Genomic DNA, 22290 nt, shown 5'->3' with positions numbered 1-22290 from the left:
TTCCCCTCGATTTCAGGTATATGTACTGTAAGAGGAGATCAACTCGCTGCCAAAGAATGATATGACGGGAAAATCATAAGCTATGCAACAAGAAATTGTAATCATTGAGGGGGATGAGGAGCCCCAGGTAATGGAAATTTCCCATGGGGCAGAAGAACCTAAGGAGGGAGGTGACGAGGTCGCCCAACATGATAACATTGATCTAAGATTAGGAAAAGATAGAATTGTTCTCCAAGCATTGGAGGAGCTTAAGAAAATTAGTATTGACCCAGAGGTACCTTCGAGAGTTGTAAAAGTTGGAAAGAATCTTGGAACTGAAAGGAAGAAGGGGCTGGTCGAGTTTTTGAAAAATAACCTGGACGTCTTTGCTTGGTCACATGATGATATGGTGGGGATCAATCCAAATGTTATAATGCATACTCTGAATCTGGACATGAATGTTCCTGTAAAGGTACAGAAACGAAGGCTTTTGGGGAATGAGCGACCAAAAGCTTTAGAAGAAGAAGTAGCTCGATTCCTTAAGTGTGGATTCATAAGGGAAGCAAAATATCCAACCTAGATTGGTAACCTTGTTTTGGTCCCAAAGCCCAATGAGAAGTGGGGAGCTTGCATTGACTTCTTCGACCTCAGTAAGTACTGTCCTAAGGATTGTTTTCCACTACCTCGAACCGATTAGTTCCTAGACGCAACATCCGGTCATGAGCTTATGTCTTTCTTGGATGCATATTCTGGATATAACCAGATCGCGATGAACCCTATAGACCAAGAGCACAATGGCTTCATTACTGAGCATAATGTATACTGCTACAAGGTTATGCCACTCGGGCTGAAGAATGCTGGTGCAACATAGCAACGGCTGGTCAACAAATGTTTATTAACTAAATCGAGAAAAATATGGAAGTGTATGTCGAAGATATGCTCATTAAATCAAAGACTGCAAGTAACCATGTATTTGACCTAGAAGAACATTTTGGCGTGCTAAGGAAATATGACATGAAGCTAAATCCCCAGAAGTGCACCATTGGGATTTCCTCAGGAATTTTTTTTTGGCTTCATAGTCAACACAAGGGGATAGAGGCAAACCCAAAGAAGATCAGGTCTGTTGGGGTTTTATGCCCTAATTAAATCTCAATTTATTTTTAATCTCATTTTATTATCAATAAAGGAATAGAAATCATTTTTTGACTTGGTCAATCACTTTGCTCACATGTTTTATTTTCATGATTATTTGTTTAATATAAACTTCTATTAAATCACGAACATATAGCTAATCATATTTATAGCGACGTAATCACATTGGAATATAAAAATTATTATGTGTTCAAACATAAGTCAGTCCTAAGAATAATCAGTGCACAAGATTTACACTGACTTGCCAATCTACGATATGATCTACTTACACATTGTAGTGTTATGTTCGTTCCGATAATTTGCAAAGTAGATAAGATCATATGTATTTGTTACATTGGATAGGACTGATTTTGACAGTAGATAGTATAAGTTAACATACAATTATTATCTATTATAGTCATATCATATAGTTTCCCAAAGGTCAATTCAATCTCAATTTTGAGTGGTTAGTATTCTAACTGATTGTATTATTTGAGTTCTCTGACTTGTTCGTTATTAGCTTACCCTATGGACTAGCCCATACTTACATCTTGAGAACACGGTAATATAATTAAGTGGGAGTGTTAATCATAGATATGAGCATCTATAGCATCTGATGAAGAAGTAAAATGATGGTTTCCTTTTAGTTTGGTTCATTGGCTAAATGATAGAGATCTCATTTCAGTAATAGTTTACTGAAATATCATTTACAAGGAACTATGTGTTTTAAGGATAAAATACAATCAAACCAAGGAGAGATACAAAATTCATCAAAAAATAATGAGGGGGACTTACCAAAGTCCCTTAAGTTTGATAATCAAAAGAGAACGACAAAGGCTAGAAAAGCCAATGCATCGTTATAGTCGATATAAAAAACAAATAAGGACATACAAATCAAGAGTTCCACACACCATTAAAGATTTATGAGGAGTTCAAAAAAAAAAACAAAAGAGGAAAATGTATGGAGGATTACAGGGTAGCAACATAAACACATCTAACTCGGCATCGGGAATGTCGTGCATAGATCCCCACTCGCCTTTAGGAATGTTGCCAATGTAACAGTTCATGGCTTCCCCATATTGGCTTGCCAGAAGATGGCCGAGCATGCCATAAGCGTTGCCCTGGCTAAGGGAGAGAGAAGCATCAACAACATGTGTACTACATCAATAAACAGTTGGTAGATGCGAAAACTCGATACCTAGAGATAGAGAAGTTAGCATACACCTTAGTCGTGGCCTCAAGAAAGTCAAGGACCTACTTCCATGCCCATGCGATCGAGGTACTCACTGATAACCCCTTGGGACAGGTCTTGCCCAAACCTGAAACCTCAGGGAGACTGATGAAATGGTTGATTGAGTTAAGTCAATTCGACATCACGTATACCCCAAGGACCTCCATCAATGGGCAAGTGCTCACAGACTTCATAGTGGAGTTCATCTATTGACCAAATGAAGAAGGAGATATAGGAGAGGGTAAGTCCGTCGATAAAGAAGAGGAAATGAAGTTTGAGGAGTGGAGCCTTCATGTGGATGGAGCATCCAACAAAGGGGGAGCTAGAGCAGGTATTGTGATAATTGGACTCGGATGACACAAGATGTATTGCGCAATACGATTTGGGTTTGAAGCCTCGAACAACAAGCCAGAGTACGAAGCACTCCTAGCTGGATTGAGGTTGGCCCAGGGGCTAAAGGTAACACATTTGCACATTTTTAGTGACTCACAGTTGGTGGTATTCTAGGTGAAGGGCGAGTATCAGGCAAGGGGTCCGAAGATAGCATCATACTTAAAGAGGGTAAAAGGCTATCTGGAGCAATTGGAGGGGTATAGAATATAGCAAATCCCAAGAAAGCGAAATACCCATGCCGATGCCCTCGCAAAGCTGGCTTCCATAAAGGATGGAGTTATCCTTGAGTCCGTGCCTATGGAGTACTTATCCAGGCCAAGCATCATTGAAGTAAAGGTTCATATGATCATATCCCAAAAGAATCATCAGTCGACCCAATTATGAACTACATAAGGGATGGAGCTCTACCAACAGATAAGAGAGAGGCTCGGAGGCTGGTGTATAAAGCCGCCCGATACACCTTAGTACACGGAGTCTTCTACGAGAGAGGATTTTCTATGCCGCTCCTGCGGTGTGTTGATGAAAAGAAGGCAGTGAAAGTCTTTTATGAAATACATGAGGGCGAATGCGGAAACCATGCGAGTGGGCCATCCACGGCCAGGAAAGTCATGAGGCAAGGATACTACTGGCCCTCTATGGAGAAGGATGTTAGTGACTTCGTGAGAAAGTGTGACAAATGTCAGAGACACGAAAACTACTCCCGGATGCCCCCAAATGAGCTAACTAGCATGACCAGCCCTTGGCCTTTTGCTATTTGGGGAATAGACCTAATCGGTGCCCTTCCCGCAGGCAGGGGTGGAGCGAAGTACGCAGTCATAGCGATAGATTACTTTACCAAGTAGGTTGAAGCAGAACCTCTAATAAAAATAACGGCCAAGTAGATCACCACCTTTCTCAACAAATTCATTGTTTGTAGGTATGGAGTGCCCTACAAAATCATTTCTGACAACGACACCCAATTTGAGGGGGAAACGTTCGAGGAGTATTGTAAGGAGAAAGGAATAAGGAGAAGCTTCTCAGCTCTTGTGCATCCGCAGGCTAATGGGCAGGTGGAGGCATTAACAAAGTCCTCAAGAATAACCTAACAACGAAGCTAGAAAAACTGAAGGGAGCCTAGGTCGAGGAGCTACCTAATGTGCTTTGGGCCTATAGGACCACACCGCGCACAATAACTAGGGAGCCCTTTTTGCCTTAACATATGGATGTGAGGCTATCTTCCCAATTGAAATGAAGATTAACTCATTCAGGATACAGGCATACGAGGACCAAGTCAACCATGCAAAAATAACCCAAAACTTTGATATGTTAGAAGAAAGAAGGGAAAGGGCACAGATAAGACTGGCGGTATACCAGCAACGGCCAGCAAGGTACTATAACTCAAAAGTGAGAAAGAATGTCCAGGGTAGGAGACTTGGTGCTGTGAAAAGTACTCTCCAACACGCAAGACCCAGGGGCGGGGGTACTAGGGGCGAATTGGGAAGGACCCTACCAAGTCGCTCAATGCATATCGTCGAACACTTATAAACTAGCACGCATGGAGGACACCATGATACCCTGAGCGTGGAGCGCGGAACACCTCAAGAAATACTACCAGTAAGACTTCCATATCTGATGCAAAGAATATCCGTATTTAGTTTATTGTATGTTGTGCTAGCTTAAGTAGATAAGAATAACAGAGGTTACCCAGATAACCTCACAAGTAGATGTACCCATTTCATATATGTTTTTGTAATCTGCCTATTATGAATGAAAGTGTTTGCCACTTCGCATGCCGCATTTCTTCTCTAGGCAAACATCCACCAAAATGCTTGATGGAATAAATTTCACCAAGCACTTGGGGGGCAGGACAGAAGGCACGCATATATGCAAAAAAGAATAAACTCAGCAAGCTATCTCTTATATTCAAAAGGATTAGCTACCCTTATGAATATCAAGGGAATAGTACAATAATGAAATTTTTGTAAAAAAGATGACCTCCAACCAAAGAATGATGCCCGCATAGGGGGTGAGGCTGTAAGGAACACATCTCTCAATAAGTCTAGAATGGGCACTAAGCCGGTTAGCCAAAAAGGGTCCTAAAAAAGACCCTTGTAAAAATAATACTATGCATAATGACAAGAAGGACGCTTCTCGCAAGAAATAACAAGCGCACTTAAATAATATAAAAGGATACCGAGAACCCAAGGGGTTACATGTCCTTACATGTATAGTCAAGGTGCACCAAAAAGACTATCATCATCAGACCAAGGAAGAGATACAGAATTCATTAAAAATTAATAAGAGGGACTTACCAAACTCCACTAAGTTTGATAATAAAAAAAGAATGACAATGGCTAGAAAGGCCAATGCATCCTCATAATCAATATAAAAAACAAATAAGGACACACAAATCAAGAGTTCCACACAACATTAAAGATTTATGAGGAGTTAAAAAAAAAAAAGAGGAAAACAATATGGAGGATTACACGGTAGCAACATATACGCATGCAAATAAGCCTTGAAGAGGGATCTATGGGTTTCCACCCTGACTTTTCCACTCAGAGATTTTCCCAGTTGCATAATCTCCAAAATGAGACAGGTCGACGTCAGGGTTGGTTCTCCATACGGCGTGCAGCGTGCACTCAATTATGTCATCCTCGACATTTACAAGCTTGGTCTCAAGCACAGTAATTTTCTCATTTAGAGTATGGATGGTAGCATCAAGCCTAGGGTTGGAATGAGAGGTTCAAGTAGCCTTGGCTAATGCAGAATCTCTCTGGAAAACCACCTCAGAAAGTTGACCCTCCAAGTTGTGGGCACGTATGGACAAACCATCCTTTTATACCTCGTCCATCGAGAGATTTTTCATTGCCCCCTAGAGCTCGAGTTGTAGTCGTTGTGTGGATGAGGAGCTCGAAGCAACAAGCCAGTGACCCAGGATAGAAGCCTAAGTAAGGACAAAGGAACAAAATAAAACATCAAGGTTCAAGCAATATCAAAACGGAAAAACATATATTGAGTGTTTTGACAAATAACTGAATGAAGGCTCGCATGTAAGCCTCTTCCAACTCGGCATCGGGAATGTCGTGCATAGAACTTCACTCGCCTTCAGGAACGTTGCCCATGTAACAGTTCATGGCTTCCCCATACGGGCTTGCCAGAGGATGGCCTCCAGAAGCGAAAGCATAAGCTTGGCGGGGGGAAGCACGTGTGCCCATCGAGGCATTCTTAGACAGGGTTGGAGACCGAGAAGGCCCCAATCCATCTGTAGATGCACCGGGGGGGGGGGGGGGCAGAGGGACGCAAAGACGCTCGCCTCAAGCGCCACTCAAGGGTGGAAGAGCCTCGCCAAAAGAAGGAATGACAAAGTTCCTCTTTGGGATGGAAGTGGGGAGCCGGGTGTTGAAAGCAGACTCGCCCCCAGGCATCGACGGCAGAATCTGAGAAGTAACACCATCGGTGTGTCCATCGTCGGCCACATCCCTAGCCCCACCAGCCAAGGACCATAAACATGAGTAATTCTTGAACTCCACCTCCTCTTCCGTGTCGATATGGTCACCCGAAGGGTAGACATAATCTTTATCAGCTGCCTAATCATAACTGTCTTCATCACCACCATATATCCACAAAACGGTAGATTTGGATGAGACGGAGCATAAGGAAATAACTTGATCCAGAGATATCAACTTGTATGTATAAAGATTTCCCTATGTAAAAAGGCCACATGCCTGTTGCTGAAGGCTGGCACCTCCAGGATCTGCGCCACTCGATCGCAAGCCGATTATTTCAAGGTAGGGCCAATGACACCTTCGAGACCTGCAGTCAAGAAAAAAGAAACAACCATAGTTAGATAAACTAGAAAAAGGAGAGGTAAAAGGGAAATTTCTTATATACAAACTCAAGGTGGGAATGTACTTCCTTGAAGTGTTGAAGAGCGTATATTTGGTGGACACGCTGGGGGTGAAGAAGAACTCACTCTTCCATGAGCCTCTTTTGGAAATGGAGCCCTCCATAAGGGGATACCTGGTAAGGGCCACGACTTTCTAGAGCTGATAGAAGCCGAGGGCAGTAGGGTTCGCCCTAAGGGTATAGAGGTGATGGACCTCACTCATGGAAGGCCCTCTAGAGTTCACTTGTTTGTATAATATGTATAAACTACTGAGCACCAGCAAATAGTTAGGGGACAGTTGAAGGGGCGTTGACTCAAAGTAGTTTAGTACCTTGACAAAAAACGGGTGGAGCGGCAAGACTCCACCAGATTTGATTATGGAGTCGCTAAAAGCAACGAGCCCCTCGGGTAGTTCAGTGGCACGGTCCTCGCGATTTGGAATTATGAACTTGATCTCCGGTTATAGCTGGTGGGCCTTCATCATGTTGGCAAGCTTAACACGGGTAAGAGTGGACCTTATATCTGTGTTTTCAGAATTTTTGGAAGTCCTCCTCGGCATGTCGGGTACCTGGACAGAGACTGACAATTTGTGGGCGACGGAATTCCTCAACCCCCTAGAAAGTCCTCTATGTGTCTTATGTCTACCCGCAATTTTCTTGACCCTATGACGTGCAACTAGGGGCAGGTGAGGAAGCGTGGGGAAAATCATAGAAAGAAACTCAAGTTCAAGGGGTTCACAATCAGCACCCCCACGAACAGGACCCCTATAGCTTGAGGATTCGTCACCACAGAAAGAAAAAGGTTCGAGTGGCAGGTTTTCCTCTAGGCAGGCGATTTTGGCTATACAATCCTGAAGGGTTGATTTTAGTTGGTAGACGTACGTTTCATGCAATGGGGAGAAACCTAAATCTTCACCACTAGTAATAGATTCAAGTTCATTCTCAAGGCCATGCGCCTTCTACCTAAGGTTGGACAATCTTTACAGGTAGAGCATTCACACACCCCCATGGTTAGGGGTTTGCAAATGTCGGCCTCAGAGTCGGAGGATGACAACTCGATAAATTCAATACTAGATGGACCTTCAGAATGCCGCCTAGACGCCATGGGCCAGCTAAGACTCTATGACGTATGTGTGTGAAGACAACCCTATAGCTACCACTTAAATATGACGAGTATAAGAAAAAGACCCCTGTGTATGTGCTTGGTGGGTCGTACAAAAAATCCCTATGGAATGGGTGCATTTAACCAGTGACCCTACCCCCATATACAAGATAAAGGAAACATGTGTATCATCGAAGGAAGAAGGTCTACCTAGGTGTGTATGTATGGATCTGCAGATATGCGAGGACATACTTTTGGGTGCATAAAGAAGGGTTGAGAAAAAAGCGAGACCGGATCCTTAGCAGCAAGAGAATGCCTAGCGCCACTACAATGTAAACCTGGTATGAGAAGAAATAAGCAACAAAAAAAATATATATTTATATATAATAATAGTGAATGAATGAAAAGGAGTGAAAATCACCTCAAAAATGTCTCTGCGAAGATTAGAACCTTTGATCTCCCAGATATATATTGAAGGAAAGACCACTAAGCTAAATAGGTGTTGGTGTGACGAAGTGGGTTTAAGACTTGGGGTATTTATAAGGAAAATCAAGATTTTCTAGCCATTTGATCAAATTTGGATGGATGGTGGATATCATGAGCCTTGGTAATCTTGGGATCCGCGATGGGGAATGATTGGCCCTCATCACATCTTAAGGTCAAATTAGGATCACGACCAAAATTGGGTGGTCTTTGTGTTTCTTTATGAATTACCAAGAAACACACCACCAAGGTAAATTTTGTGTTTCCTCATTTATTTTAAGATATCATTCAAAAGGTGAGCCTTTTGTGCTCCTTCAAAGAACACGAAGCATAAACATCGTTCATCTCACTCGAAGGATATATGAAAGAGTCTTTGTGCAAAGGGAGCTTCGCCTAGCGAGGCCCTATATGCCTTGACACCGAGAGCTGCTGAGTGAACTCAAGTCTCACAATTGCCCCCGCATGAGGGTCTCATGCCAGAAGGCCTCTCATATAGTGAGGCCCTCGCGAGGCCTCCTGTGCAAGTTACAATCCTCAGCCTAGCATCCACACAAGACACCTTGTCTCGACTAAAGCACTCCATGCCTTGGTGAAGAGACTCTACTTCCCTTCCTGAAGTAGGCGCCACCAGTGAGGCATGATAGGTGAAGACAACTAAATAAGTCATTCAGGATAACTCACAAGCTTTCCCCCACTTAGAAAAATGCAAGGAAGCTTAGAGAAAAGATGTATCTTGGATATGTAAGAAGGACCATTAGATACGAGGCATGCGTATGGGTACGGGATGTATGACCCTGGGGGATACAGAGGTGTGGCTTTGACATCAGTGCCCGACAAGTAGTGGTGGTATGACTCAGTTCAAGGAGTGGTGGAATGACTTGCACACCTCTGACCATGTACCCACAACCGACACCACGATCATCTGCTCCTTTACACCATGCACAACTACTCTGACAGAGTACAAACATACTATCTTGTCCTTTGGGACCACCTTGTATTAGGGGCCATTAGAGACCATCTTTTTGACCCCTCAAATGAAGGGGTTGGGAAAATGGTGTAACACCATACTATTCTAAGAGCAATACACAAGTTTTCTTCTATTGTTCACTTGCAATTTTTATCTAAATTTCTACAAGTTCTTTGGAGTTCAGAACTCCCTAATTAAGCCTTTGAGTTTTCAATCCATATATCATTGACGAGAAACTACCATCGACAAAAGGATTGAAATAATTATTTAATTAATTAATCTATAGAAAATAATACAGGCCTTGATTTTAAGTCCAATGGGTTCATGATGGAATAAGAAATTTCATAGGCCTAAAGCCCATGATAATTTTGACCTAATGGCTGATATTATATATTATTTTATTGATTTTTTAATTAAAATAAATGACCTAATTGAGCTTATAAAAGGAATGCTAAGTGAGAGTTGAAATCACTTGTTTTGAGAAGATCAAAAGATCTATTCTTGATGCTCTAGGTTTTAGATTCTCTCTACAGCATAAGTCCTTTTCTAAGCCTCAATATTCTCTTATATTCTTCTTCTCTTTGTATCTATCTCATGTGTTGAGAATTGTCCACTCTAGTCTAGGTGATTCTATGGATACCTTGGAAGACTGTGAAGAAATTTGAAGATCGGTTCAGTTTCTTGGTGATACCCTGCGACAGAAAGGATTCAAGGGTTAGAGAAATTGAAGGAAGTACTAATACATTCCGATGTGTATAATGTAAGGGTTCTTATCACTATCTCTGTTTAAATTCAATTGTAGAAACATGTTCTAGGTTGTCTTATATTAATGTGTTTAATATATGATTTACATGAAAATAATTAAGATCTTGTATAAGTTTTCCCAACAAGGTAATTATTATAAATGTCTTGGCCTAGGTCGCATAAAGAAGTACAAAACTTAACTGGGAAAGTGGCGGCCCTAAACTGCTTGGTTTCAAAATTGACTGACAAATGTCTCCCGTTCTACAACTTTCTCAGGGGAAACAAAAAGTTTGAGTGGACCAAAGAATGCGCAGGCATTTCAGAATCTAAAAAATCACCTGGATAAACCCCCCATATTATCAAAACCAACATCTAGAGAATGTGTGTTCTTATAGGTAGTAGTGACAGAAAATGCGGCCAGCAACGTATTAGTTTGAGAAGAAAATTGGGCGCATAAACTGGCGTTCTACGTGAGTAGAAGGCTTCAGGGAGTTGAATCCAGATACCATTCAATAGAATTACTTGTGTTCTTCTTGATCTTGGCCTCAAGAAAACTAAGGTCGTATTTCCAGTCCTACACCACCCACGTCTTAACCGATAAACCTTTAAGGCAGGTCTTGCGAAAACTTGAAACATCGAGATGTTTGCTTAAGTAGGCCATCAAACTCAATCAGTTTGAGATATTATATTTTCCACACACAACAATCAAGAATCAAGCACTCGCTAATTTTGTGGCTGGATGTACAGGTTTTCAAGACGGGCCAATGAGAGAACTAGTGCAAGTGTTGTGGAAAATCTTCATTGATGGATCATCTAACGAAAATTGATCCAAAGCTGGGATACTTATGCTCTTACTTGAGGAAAATCGATTCCATACAGCCTTGAGGTTTAGATTCGAAGCATCCAACAATGAAGCAGAGTATGAAGCTCTATTGGCACGAATATGGGTGGCAAAAGAATTGAAAGTAAAGGCGATCTAATGTTATATTGATTCTCATCTCATGGTTAATCAAATATTGGGGGAGTATAAAGCTCGAGGTAACAAAGTGGCGGCTTATCTAGCTAAGGTTAAAGATGAGTTGTCTGAGTTTGAGTTCTACTCCATTGAGCAGGTACCCTGTCTGCAGAATTCAAATGTTGATGTTGTAACCCGACTTGCCACCTCCAAAGAGGAGGATAAATTATAAGTAGTCCCAGTGAATTTCCTAGAACAACCAAGCATAACGGAAGAACTGGTTGAGGTTAGAGTGATTGACACAAAACTAACATAGATAACCCCCATTGTGGAATACCTCAAAACCGGTAAACTACCAAATGACTGAAAGAACGTAAGAAAATTGTTATATCAAGTCCCACAGTATGTTATGGTTGAGGAAATTCTCTACCGGCGAGGGCATTCACTACCCCTCATGTGGTGTGTTCTACCCGAGGAAGCACAAACTATCCTACATGAGATACATGAAGGATTTTTCGGAGACCACGCTGGGTGGGGGGTGGGGGGGGGTGAAACCTGGCTCAATAGATATCGAGGCAGGCTATTTTTGGCCTACGCTAAAAAAATATTTGACCTCATACGTTCAAAAAATGTGATAAGTGCCAATGCTTTGCCATAATTTCTTGAGCAAAAGCCATGGAGATAACCATGATTTCATCGCCCTGACCATTCACAGTATAGGGGATCAACTTGATTGGTTCACTACTAGTAGGAAAAGGAAGAGTTCGCTATGTAGTTGTTGCCATCGACTACTTTTATAAAGTGGGTCGAGACCGAACCTCTGTCGACCATAACCTCATAGAGAGTCTTGGATTTGTCATGAAGAACATCATATGCTATTTTGGGCTTCCAAAGAAGATCGTGCCTGACAACGAAACTCAGTTTGATAGTGATCTTTTCACGAAATTTTGTGAGAAGTATGACATAATCAATAGTGTTTCTTCAGTAGTGTATCCACAAGCTAATGGGTTGGTCAAGGCAGTAAATAAAACCCTAAAGGCGAGTTTAAAGAAACGACTAGATGAAGCTAAGGGATTATGGCCCGAGCAGCTCCCTCAAGTTCTTTGGGCCTATATGACCTCACATCGTACCTCCACAAGGCACACTCCCTTCTTTTGAACCTTTGGAACTAATTTTATGCTCCCAATTGAAGCACTAGTGACGTAAAATAGGAAGAAAACCTTCGATCAAGATCGAAACAACAACTTTCTATATGCGTCGATGGAACTGATCGAGGAAAAATGGGAGAGGTCACAATTACAACTCGAACATTATCAGTAGAGAATTACTTGTTACTTTAATTCAAAGGTAAAAGGATGCAGAATGGACTGGGTGACTTAGTGCTCTGAAGGGTGTTTTTGGCAAGTAAAGATCATAAAGATGGTGTATTTGGATTGAAGTGGGAAGGACCATACCAGATCATGGAAATCTTACGTGAAGGATCCTTCAAACTAGATTGGTTACGTGGAGAGTTGGTCCCATGGACCTAGAATGCTCGACATCTCAAAAAATACAGTCAGTACTAGGATGACTTTGTTAATTTTTAATGTTTTTAGTATTTTTTTGTGCAAGGCTTATTTATAAAAGCCATTCTATTTTAATAGCACTGGACTGCTACGTAATTTAAACGTAGAATAAATATTTTTATCTTATTCTTGTGATGCATCACGTGTTCATTTTGTAAAAGCGACCTACAATATTCATAAATTTTGATTGATTGGGGGGCATATAACCCCCGAAAAGAGTGAATTTGTTAAACTTATAATTTGGAAGATTGATTGTTCTATGGCTTTTTTAAGCTTGAATTTTCAAAGAAATTATGTTAAAGAAAATGCATAGAAACAAAACCTAGAATTCAACTAGGAAATCCTGGATATAACCAGGTTCGAGACTTGATTCCTAATAGGTATAACACTATTAGGTGAGAAAAATCATGGATATAACTAGGTCTGAGGCCTAATTCCTAAAAAGTATAATGCTTTTAGGCGAGCAAACCTCTGGATATAACAAGGTTCGATACCTGATTCCTAATAGGTATAATGATATTAGGCAAGCAAACTCCTGCTTATAACCAGGGCCTTGACTAGAATTAACTGGTCGTGTCATCATGCATTCATCTTGATCTAATGTTTACCCCTATGATTGCAAATGTAAAAGGACTTAAGGTTCATAAACATGACAAGATAATAGGTGACGGGGAACAAAAATAGATCATAAATTAATCAACACATACTAACACAAGTATATGAATAACTCGATTAGAAATTGTCTCGGCCTAAAAGGCCTACAAATAAAAGGCTCCAGGCCTAAAATAAAACAATAAAAAAAATATATACATCTACAAGAGAGATCCCTCTTCATCCCTGAGCTCCGGTGACTTACCTCTGGGATGACACCTCTTCCTCCTCGACCTCTACCATAGCTCTGGAAGCCTCGGCTGTGTCCATGGGCTCCTTTGATAACCGGTCTTGGAACATGGTAAGGTAGGACCCCAAACTTCCACATCCAAGAATGAGAAGTCCCATTTCTGGTTATACGCCCGGAACCGATAGAACCTTTCTTCTAAAGAATTCTTCGCTTCAGTAGCATACTCCTTAGGTTTGGCCTTGATGTAGCGACCCAAACTTGCTAATAAGGCTTAGGGCCTTGATTAGTGTGCCTGGAGGGCAATAATTGTTATATTGTATTAAAATATGTGAATTTAATGAATATGTGATTAGAAGTGCATGCTTAGGCGATTAAATGTGCATGTGGGGCCCATTTGGTTGTTAGGGGCATATTTGTAATTTTAGCCCGTTGAGGGCATAAATGTGATATTTTTGATATAATGGTGATATATTTGTAATGCACATTCCGAGACGGTCCTAGGGAGCAGTTTAGTTAGGAAGGTCACAACGGGGTCAAATACCCAGCTCGGGGGGAGCTTAGGGGTACTTTGGGAATATTATAAAGTTTTTGGGAATTATTGAGTAGTGGTTAATGATAGTAATAGCCTAGACATGACGGGATTAAAACATGTATTTTTAGGCATACTCAAGGATTTAGCGGGATGTGTTAAAAGACTAAATCGCCCTTGGTGGCATATGAAGACTTAGGGTAACTTAAGGGGCAATTGGGTCTTTTTGGCAGCTGGTTATGATGAGATAAGGACTGGGAAATATTAAAATGTTTTAGAAAAGGCAAAGGAAAGAAAAAAAAATAGAACTTCTTAGCTCTCCCTCTCTCCCATGCGATTTCCTCTTTCCCTCTCCTTATTGATTAGGAGCTTGCTGAGTTTTAAGGATTTTAGGCTAGTGAATTGAAGGAATTTGGCTGTTGTGGCTAGGGAAGTTAGATCAAGGGTGTGTTAAGCTCAGAGGTAAGGAATTCATCCCTGTTTTCTTTAAGTTTCCAAGCTTGACTTTGAGAGTTTGAAAAATGAAAGTTAAAATCAGGGTTTATGGTCTGTTAGTGTGAGAAATCAGCTTGGGAATCAAAAGAGGTTTAGCTTGTAGCTGGAATTTGAGGAAGCTCAAGGTTGAATCCTTGTTTGAGGAAAGAATTCCATTCGTTTCTGAGGTTATGCTCTGTTATGGTTTAAGTTTTATAAAGTGTTAATCCAATTTGTGAATTTTGGGTTTGAATGTGTATCTAGCCTTCTTGTTGATGTTTCTGAGTTGTTAGATGGTTTATATGGGGTTTTCGATTGAATTTGAGACTTAGGTATGCATTGGTATTGATTTGGGAGAGTTTTGGCTCGTGAAAATGTTGGGGAAAAACCAAGATTTCTGGGTTCGCGTATGGGCATCGCGGCCCTGTTCTTCCACGTCGTGGCGCTAGGATGCATTTGGGGAAGGACATCTTTCTGGGCGTCGCGGCCCCTATGGGTTAGTACCGCGGTGCTAGGCCATTTCAAGGCAGGGGAAGTTTTTAGATTTTAGGCTTTTGCCTAGGGGGCTCGAGGGATGCTTCCGCTACCTTGTGGGGGGAAACGGGAGGTCCCGAGAGTTCTGGATTGGTTCCGGGTGATGTTTTTAATTCGTTAGTAACGATAGTGTTATTTATGTGTTTTGACTAGGTTTTTAGTGAGGCTCGGGTTAGAGGACCGTGCTCGTGATTTCAGTGCTCAAGAAGCTCGGGACACAATTAAGAAAACCGTTGTACCCATAGAGCAGGGCGAGGTCCCATAGTTGTGTTGCAGGGTATGGCCCTATATCATTGTGTGCAGGGCATAGCCCAATGAATATGTTAATGCATGTTTAAGTGTTTGACTAATTATGCTATGTATACAAATATGTGAATGATCGGCAAGAGCCGGGGATGGTGAAGGCCGAGAAGGGCAAGGGCCGAGAATGGCGATGGCCGAGAACGGCGATGGCCGAGAGCGGCAAGGGGCCGAGAGCAGCATTTAGCACGCGGAGTGTGAGTTGCCAGGGTAAGACCCTAAAGGATACCTGGGATATCCTTACGGTGAGGACCGCGAACCCAGGGCCTGGTAAAGCACCTGGGACGGCATGGCCGTATGTGTAGAGCCTATTGATGGCCTGTTTATATGTTGAGTGATGTATATGCATATGTTATCTATTTGTATGGGGTTTCATTGCTGGGCTTCGGCTCACGGGTGCTCTGTGGTGCAAGTAAGGGCAAGGGGAAAATTGGCCAACCTTGAGTACGGAGGGCGTGAGGCAAAGGGTACATCTTTGGTATGCCTGGCCGCCACGGCCTGGGTTATTTTTGGGAGTTGCTTTGTACTAAACCTCATTTTGTCGTTTAGTCAACTTTAAACACATTTTAAGTTGTAAATATTTGTAAACATTATTTTCTTTTTGGGATCCCTAATGTAAACCACTTATAATTTTCTATGAGTGATTACATTTTCAAATTATGTGATTTTAATGCAGTTTAGTTACACTTTTAAGCTAAATGCTTCGTTAGCAAGTTGAGTGCACATTTTAAACTCACTTAGTAACGGCTCTAAGGTGGTATGGCGTTACAACTTGGTATCAAAGCGAGCCAAGGTTTATGGTTCCTGGAGATTGACCGAACATGTATGCTCGTTGTCAGTGACAACCTTGACTCAGGGTTGGTTGGTAATAACTAACTTATATGTTGGAGTGTGTGCTTAAATGCGCTGTCTGCCTGTTTATTTTATATGGAGCGTGATGAATGAGTTAACATATGCATGATGCCAAGACATGGCCCGTTGAGTGTTATATGCTATTTGTGTATTATGTGGATCGTTGTTATGGTTGGCTGATGTGAATTGGGAGGTGGTTTTGGATTTTGTTATCATGCCTGATGAGTGGCGTCGTTGATTGCAGGCATATTGTTGAGATGCCTCGTCAATCATCTAGACTATGTGGAAGTCGGGCCGAGGATGATAACCAGGGTCAGGACCCTCCACCTGCCCCATAGAATTGGCAATAGATGTTTGTTGAAATGGAAGCAAGGCTGGAATAAACAGAAGAAGAGCTCCGACAATTGAGGCAACAGGCTCCTCCATAGGTCACTCGGTTGTCAGTTCAACAGGTTGTGGTGCTAGTGCCAGTTCATCCTGTGATGGAGAACAGGTGGGAACCTTTGTATGAAAGGTTTAGGAAGCAACATCCTCCCACCTTCGAGGGTGGACCAGACCCATTGCGGGTAGAGCAGTTGATGAATATGGTTTCCTCTATCTTGGAATTCATGAGGGTTGAGGGAAATGAGAGAGTTGCCTTTGCTAGTTACATGTTTAGAGAAGATGCCCGCATCTGGTGGGATGTAGTGATTCAGAGAAGGAATGTGGCAGTCATGACCTGGGAAGAATTCAGGAATATCTTGAATGAGAAATATTACAGTGTAGCAGTCCGAGCTGCAAAGGTTGACGAGTTCATCAACCTGACTCAGACTGGTTGACCGTGACAGAGTATCCTTTGAAATTTAATCGATTGGCAAAGTTTGCGCTAGATTTAGTGCCGACTGATGCAGCAAGAAGAGACAGGTTTGTACGAGGATTGAATGTTATGATCACCCGTGATGTAAAGATAACTTTGGATCTAGAGACTACTACCTATGCTTAGGTTGTGGATAAGGCCCTTACAGCTGAGGGGGCCGAGGACTAGATTTGGAAAGAGAGCGCTGTTAGGCGCGATGCCCGGAGGACGGTGCCTCCTTTTATTGGATCCAGTTGGGGTAGTGGCCCTAGTGAGCAAAAGAGGAAGGCCCCAGATTCCTTTGTTCCTCCAAGTTCTGATAGGAGGGCACGGGGTGCTTTTAGTGGCCGTCACGGCGGAAGTGACAACTGGAGGAGTTTCCCAGTCTATCCTCGATGCAGACGATGACACCAGGGTGAGTGCAGGATTAGGGCCTGCTTTGTTTGTGGGAGTGCCAATAATTTAAAGAAGACTCGCCCCAAAGTGGAGATCTTTCTCCGCCTCACGAAGTCACGCTCCAGAGTGGAGCTTCTCTGCCTCATGAGTTCTTTCTCTGCCTCAAGAAGTCACGCCTCACGAAGTCACGCCTTCTAGAGATCTATCTCTGCCTCACACCCACTATCTCAGGTTCGTTTCTCTCCTCGGCTTACCTCTTTTTTAAGGAACGATACCATATGATTCATCCCTCTGCCCTCCAATTTGCGGCCCTTGGGTTCCTGCTCACCGTGGGTGAGGAGTCTGTGTTCACAGGTGCTGTCTTACATTGGGGTCATCTGTCGTGCCATTTTTCTGGGCCATTGTGTTCATGTGAGGTGGCGTGGTAAAGGGTTTCTTTTTCTCAATCATCTCATATGTTTTATTTAAGAAGCTAGGTCAGTTGGGAGTCTCAAAAGTGAGCGATTAGCCAATCTGATTGGGTGTTGCTGCGAAAGAGATGAGAGGTTGCTGGTGGCCGATTTTATGCCCCATGAAACTCTCGCTAAGCATATTTTTCACTGTAAGTTACTTTATTTCTTTATAACATTGAGGTATGTTTTTATTATTAATTTCTCATCTCTTGGTTGTTTTAGTAAAATAATATAGTGTACTGTCGTTTTTATTAGAAGGTTGTAACACTATCGTGGAACTGTATATTAAACCTTTCAGATTGTGATTGTTGGAGATGATTGTGCATTACCTCCACCTAGAGGCATAGTTGGTCGAAGGGGTTTGGCTGGGATGATTCTTGTCACAAGGTTTTGTCTCTCACTTCTTTGCATTATGTAGGATTTTGATGGCATGCACATTCATGTTTATGTATGCCACTCTATACCCTCTCGCTTGCTTTCCCTAGAAAAGAAAAAAGCTTTAACATTAGTTTGTAATACTTTCCCAGTGAAATGCAATTGATCAAAATTCAAAGAGTGAGTCATGGGAAAAGGATTTGCATAATTACTAAAGCTTTTTGACATTTGGAATTTGGGAACTGAATTCCTAGTTACTTAATGATCAGTAGAATATTCAACCATTTTTTTGTATAGAAATTTTATTGAAAAATGAAATGCAATATTGAGGAAGACCTACAAGAAAGCTGCTTCCTTTCATAAGTGAAGCCATTAAAGTGTCGTTTAGTTGTAGTGGTGGAATGGTGATGGTAATGAGAATAGAATAGAAAATGGGTAGACTAGGTGGGTTGGGTGATTCCTGCTCAAAAGGCCTATATTTGGTTTCTTCAATTATAAAGACTTAAAAGATTCTATGATGCATGTAGATCCTGATCAGGGCATAAGCATGTAGTTCAATTATTAAATTCCTTTTTCGCTAAGTAGGCAATGACCATATCTACTTATAATTCTGTATTCTTTTATTGTGAAAACTAGGTTGTTGGGGCTGCAGTTGCTGCTGGGCTTTCACTTGCTCTTGTTGCTGTAGAGGCCAAACGAGCATCTGAAATGGTTGGAACAATGGGTGTTGCACTATCTGTTTGTACACTGCCTGGACTAGTTACATCAGATTGTTTGGGCCCAGGAAAGATGGAACTGGGTCTTGGAATTGTATGTTTATACACCTTATAGTGCTTACATTAGTAATTTCCATCATTGTAGCTTAGCACGGTTAATATTTTCTTGTTTCTGGTTTTTGTATAAAATAACTTAAAATTTAATCTAACTGCTGAGAGACTTGAAGATAGATGAGTTTTTTTATTTATTTATTTAAATGTAATGAACATAAACTGGATATTTAAAATTATCACTCTCCAGCAGCTTTTATTGGTTTGTCACATTTGCCATAGTTTTATTCTTATGGCTGAGTTCTTTATTTCTGTTACAGCATGGAGAACCTGGTGCTGCTGTGGCTGACCTTCAACCAGTTGATGTAGTTGTTTCTCATGTTTTGAATCAGATACTATCATCGGTAAGGCACAATGCTTTAGGGAGATTCCTTTCTAAGTAATTAGCAAATATGTAGGAAATTTTTTTAGAAAATATTAAAATTTTGTGCTACCCAGAAGTTGTACCCTGTTGTATATGTCATCTTCTATAAGTAGTCCGATGAGGTAATTCTGTGGGATAAGGTTCAATTTAGGTTTCATTGTTATTGCATGCTGAGAAAGTTTTTAGAGTTTTTTCTGATATTTTGATGGATTGATTGTTTTAAGATATGTATATATACATATATTTTTATCTTTTCCATTTGTGATGGAGTCACTATCCTCTGATCCTTGTACCTCTTATCTTCTTTCTATTTTATTAAAGTTTATGTATACTGTATTGAAAAAAATGGAGTTGCCAATGAACATATATTTGCCTTTATTTTGAAAAAAAATGAAATCTTGTACCATTGGTGACTTAAGATCAGTTAATTGGTCTTGTCGCTAGTAATTACAATCTTTTAGCCAAATTGTTGTCCAGTAGATTACCTAGCTGCATCAGCGGTAAGAGTCTGGAGCTTATATATTAGGAGACAACACAAACTTTGGATGGACATTAATGGATAATGAAGTGTGAGGTGATTATAGAATAATGGCAAGAAACTTGTTATAAAAATTGATGTTGAGAAGGTGGGTTTGGTATTTGATTTCTTAAGAGGTTTTGGAGGGAAGGGGAGATGCTAAGATTATAGGGGGTGTTAGTTTGGTAGCCTTTTTAGTAATGGTAAATGGAAATTGAAAGACACATGAATCTGCAACATATTTTTGATTCAATTCCATATTTGTCTAGTTTCTATGTTCCATTCTCTATATTCTACTAACATATTTAGCTTTGTTATTTAGAAAAATAGCAAAAAAAATTTATGGTGGGTAATGTTACACCCTCTATTTTTTTTTTCCCATTCCCAGCTCTCTTCTAAAAGTATCCCCCTGATATTAAAAAAAATTATAATTTTTTCTTGCACTCCCTTTATTTTCTTTTTTGCTCAAGTCTCTCACTCCCTTTAGATATTAGGCATTGCTGAGCTTATAGTGAAAACATTTTGAATTTCATCTTACAAGATATCCAATCTCACATTGTCCAAATATTGTTGTTTGCAGGAGACCAACTATGTTCCGATTACAAGAGGAAACATAGTTGTCCTAATGATTAACGGGTAGATTATGCTAATTTATTTTCATCTATATAAACTTATAGATGTGTGTGCGACTTGTATGTGTGTATTTTTTTTTTTATCAGAATCAAATTGTGAGGCTAAAATACGTATGAATGTAGAGATGGTTATTAAATTACTATGATGCATCCTCATTTGAATGAATTATAAAATAAATGCTTATTCATTGCAGTTTAGGTGCCACTCCTGTGATGGAACTGATGATTGCTTTTGGAAAAGCAGTACCAAAGTTGCAACTGGAGCGTGGACTGGCGGTTGATAGAGTGTATACAGGATCATTTATGACTTCTCTTGATATGGCAGGTCTAGATTTAGAAAGAAAGTAAGAAAGAGCTTATCGATAAAACATAAGAAAAATGTTGTCATTGTTATCCTTGTCAGGTTTCTCGATTTCCATCATGAAAGCGGATCAAGCTATTTTGCAACTTTTGGATGCTCCAACTAAAGCTCCAGCTTGGCCTGTTGGTGTTGATGGTCTGTATTATTCTTTTAATATTGTTTTATTCATTAGGTTTTAATATATATTCTTCTAGCAATATAAATCCCATACACACACACAATTTTATATATTTATCTTGCCCCCAAAAATAATTTGTATCCTGTGAATCCTCGAAAAAAAAAGTCCAAGTTTTTTTTTTTGAGCTCTGTAGCTGTCCTTGCAGGTAGTCATCCACCACCCAAGATTCCTGTTCCAGTCCCTCCATCTCGTTCTACAAAGAGTGATGAGGTATGTTCATTCAACAACAATAATAATAATAAACAGGTGGTACAATAACTTGGGATTTGAATTAGGAAAAGACCAATTTTGTTAATGCATATTTTTTTTTAAGTGGCCGATACATGAGGTTCTTTAAATAATTTGGCACCATAGTTTCAATTGTAGAAGCTACGTTCCATATTATCATAATTCAAAATAGACAAATAAACTTGAACCTTTAATTTGATATGGTCCATGCTCATCACTTATCTTTGCCTTTTGAATGTCACTAACTGTCAAACTTTTCTTAATTTCAATGGATGTCAATATTACCATGTTACAACTGGAGTTCTGATGGCCTTAATTAATAATGTAATTTTTTCATTCTTTGCTAGGGATTTGCGTTGGTGTTTGTTTTCCTTATGTATCATAAATTAGAAGGGTTGTATTAGTTTTAATCTGGCCATCTATCTAACATTAAAATCTTGTGTACATTGTTCGTTCTTCCATCAAGCATAATGACTAGTCTTTTCTTATATATGGGATTACTGCTATCCCTGATAACTTTAGCTACAAGATTATCACTACAACAATATTTAGTATATATTACATTATAGAATAGTAGAGAATATTCTCAAATTGTTCACTAGTTACTTGAAAAATGTACATTAAACAAATGGCCTCAAGGTACTCCTAACTTCACCTAAAATTTGCCTTGTTGGTGACCTTTATCTGATGTTTCAAGAATGCCTAAAGAGAAGCCCAAGACACTTTTTCTTATATAGGAAACAAAATTCCACATGACCAAAAAAGGAAAAGAAATCAGTGAGGGAAAACAGATAGTTGAACAATCCATTCATTCAACTAAAAACAATCAAAATCAGGAAAGATGTAGAACATAGTAACCACTGCTATTGGCCAGAAAGAAGCTTAAAACCCGGGTGTTTCTCATTATGATGATTACAAATCCTTCTTTTCAATACAAGGTAACACCTCTCTGTTATAAGTAGCAAAAATGACATGTTTTACAATTCCACATTACTGCTGCCATCTTCCCTTTGCCAAAGCCCTTATAGGTTTCTCCTACATTAAATTTTTCTAAAAACGGTAATGAAGAATATGTTTTACAAAATTTTATACTACAGATATCAAGCTGTGCTAAAATGGAATTCTTTTCCAAAACAAAATCTCCATTATCATTACCCCCCCTAAGGTCACATTAAATT

General features: G+C 40.4%; 1 protein-coding gene across 1 annotated transcript; it reads left to right on the top strand.

Moving 5' to 3' along the window:
- The first annotated feature begins 18436 nt into the window (after positions 1-18436).
- LOC133832036 (putative 3,4-dihydroxy-2-butanone kinase) lies at positions 18437-21142 on the top strand. Its single transcript, XM_062262427.1, has 7 exons — positions 18437-18487; positions 18642-18815; positions 19093-19176; positions 20294-20349; positions 20540-20670; positions 20749-20841; positions 21030-21142. The coding sequence occupies exons 1-7, from the start codon at positions 18437-18439 to the stop codon at positions 21140-21142; spliced, it is 702 nt and encodes a 233-aa protein (XP_062118411.1).
- Positions 21143-22290: the final 1148 nt, after the last annotated feature.

Source organism: Humulus lupulus, chromosome 4 (assembly GCF_963169125.1).
Source record: "Humulus lupulus chromosome 4, drHumLupu1.1, whole genome shotgun sequence".
NCBI classification, from domain to species: Eukaryota; Viridiplantae; Streptophyta; class Magnoliopsida; order Rosales; family Cannabaceae; genus Humulus; species Humulus lupulus.
This window is presented reverse-complemented; position numbering and strand designations above follow the sequence as displayed.

What these genes read in the sequence shown, in the direction of transcription:
- LOC133832036 (XM_062262427.1), top strand. Translation starts at nt 18,437, where the DNA reads ATGGGTAGACTAGGTGGGTTGGGTGATTCCTGCTCAAAAGGCCTATAT. An exon ending in TGAATCAGATACTATCATCG is followed by an intron (nt 19,177 to 20,293) that starts GTAAGGCACAAT and finishes TGTTGTTTGCAG; the next exon opens with GAGACCAACTATGTTCCGAT. An exon ending in GACTTCTCTTGATATGGCAG is followed by an intron (nt 20,671 to 20,748) that starts GTCTAGATTTAG and finishes TATCCTTGTCAG; the next exon opens with GTTTCTCGATTTCCATCATG.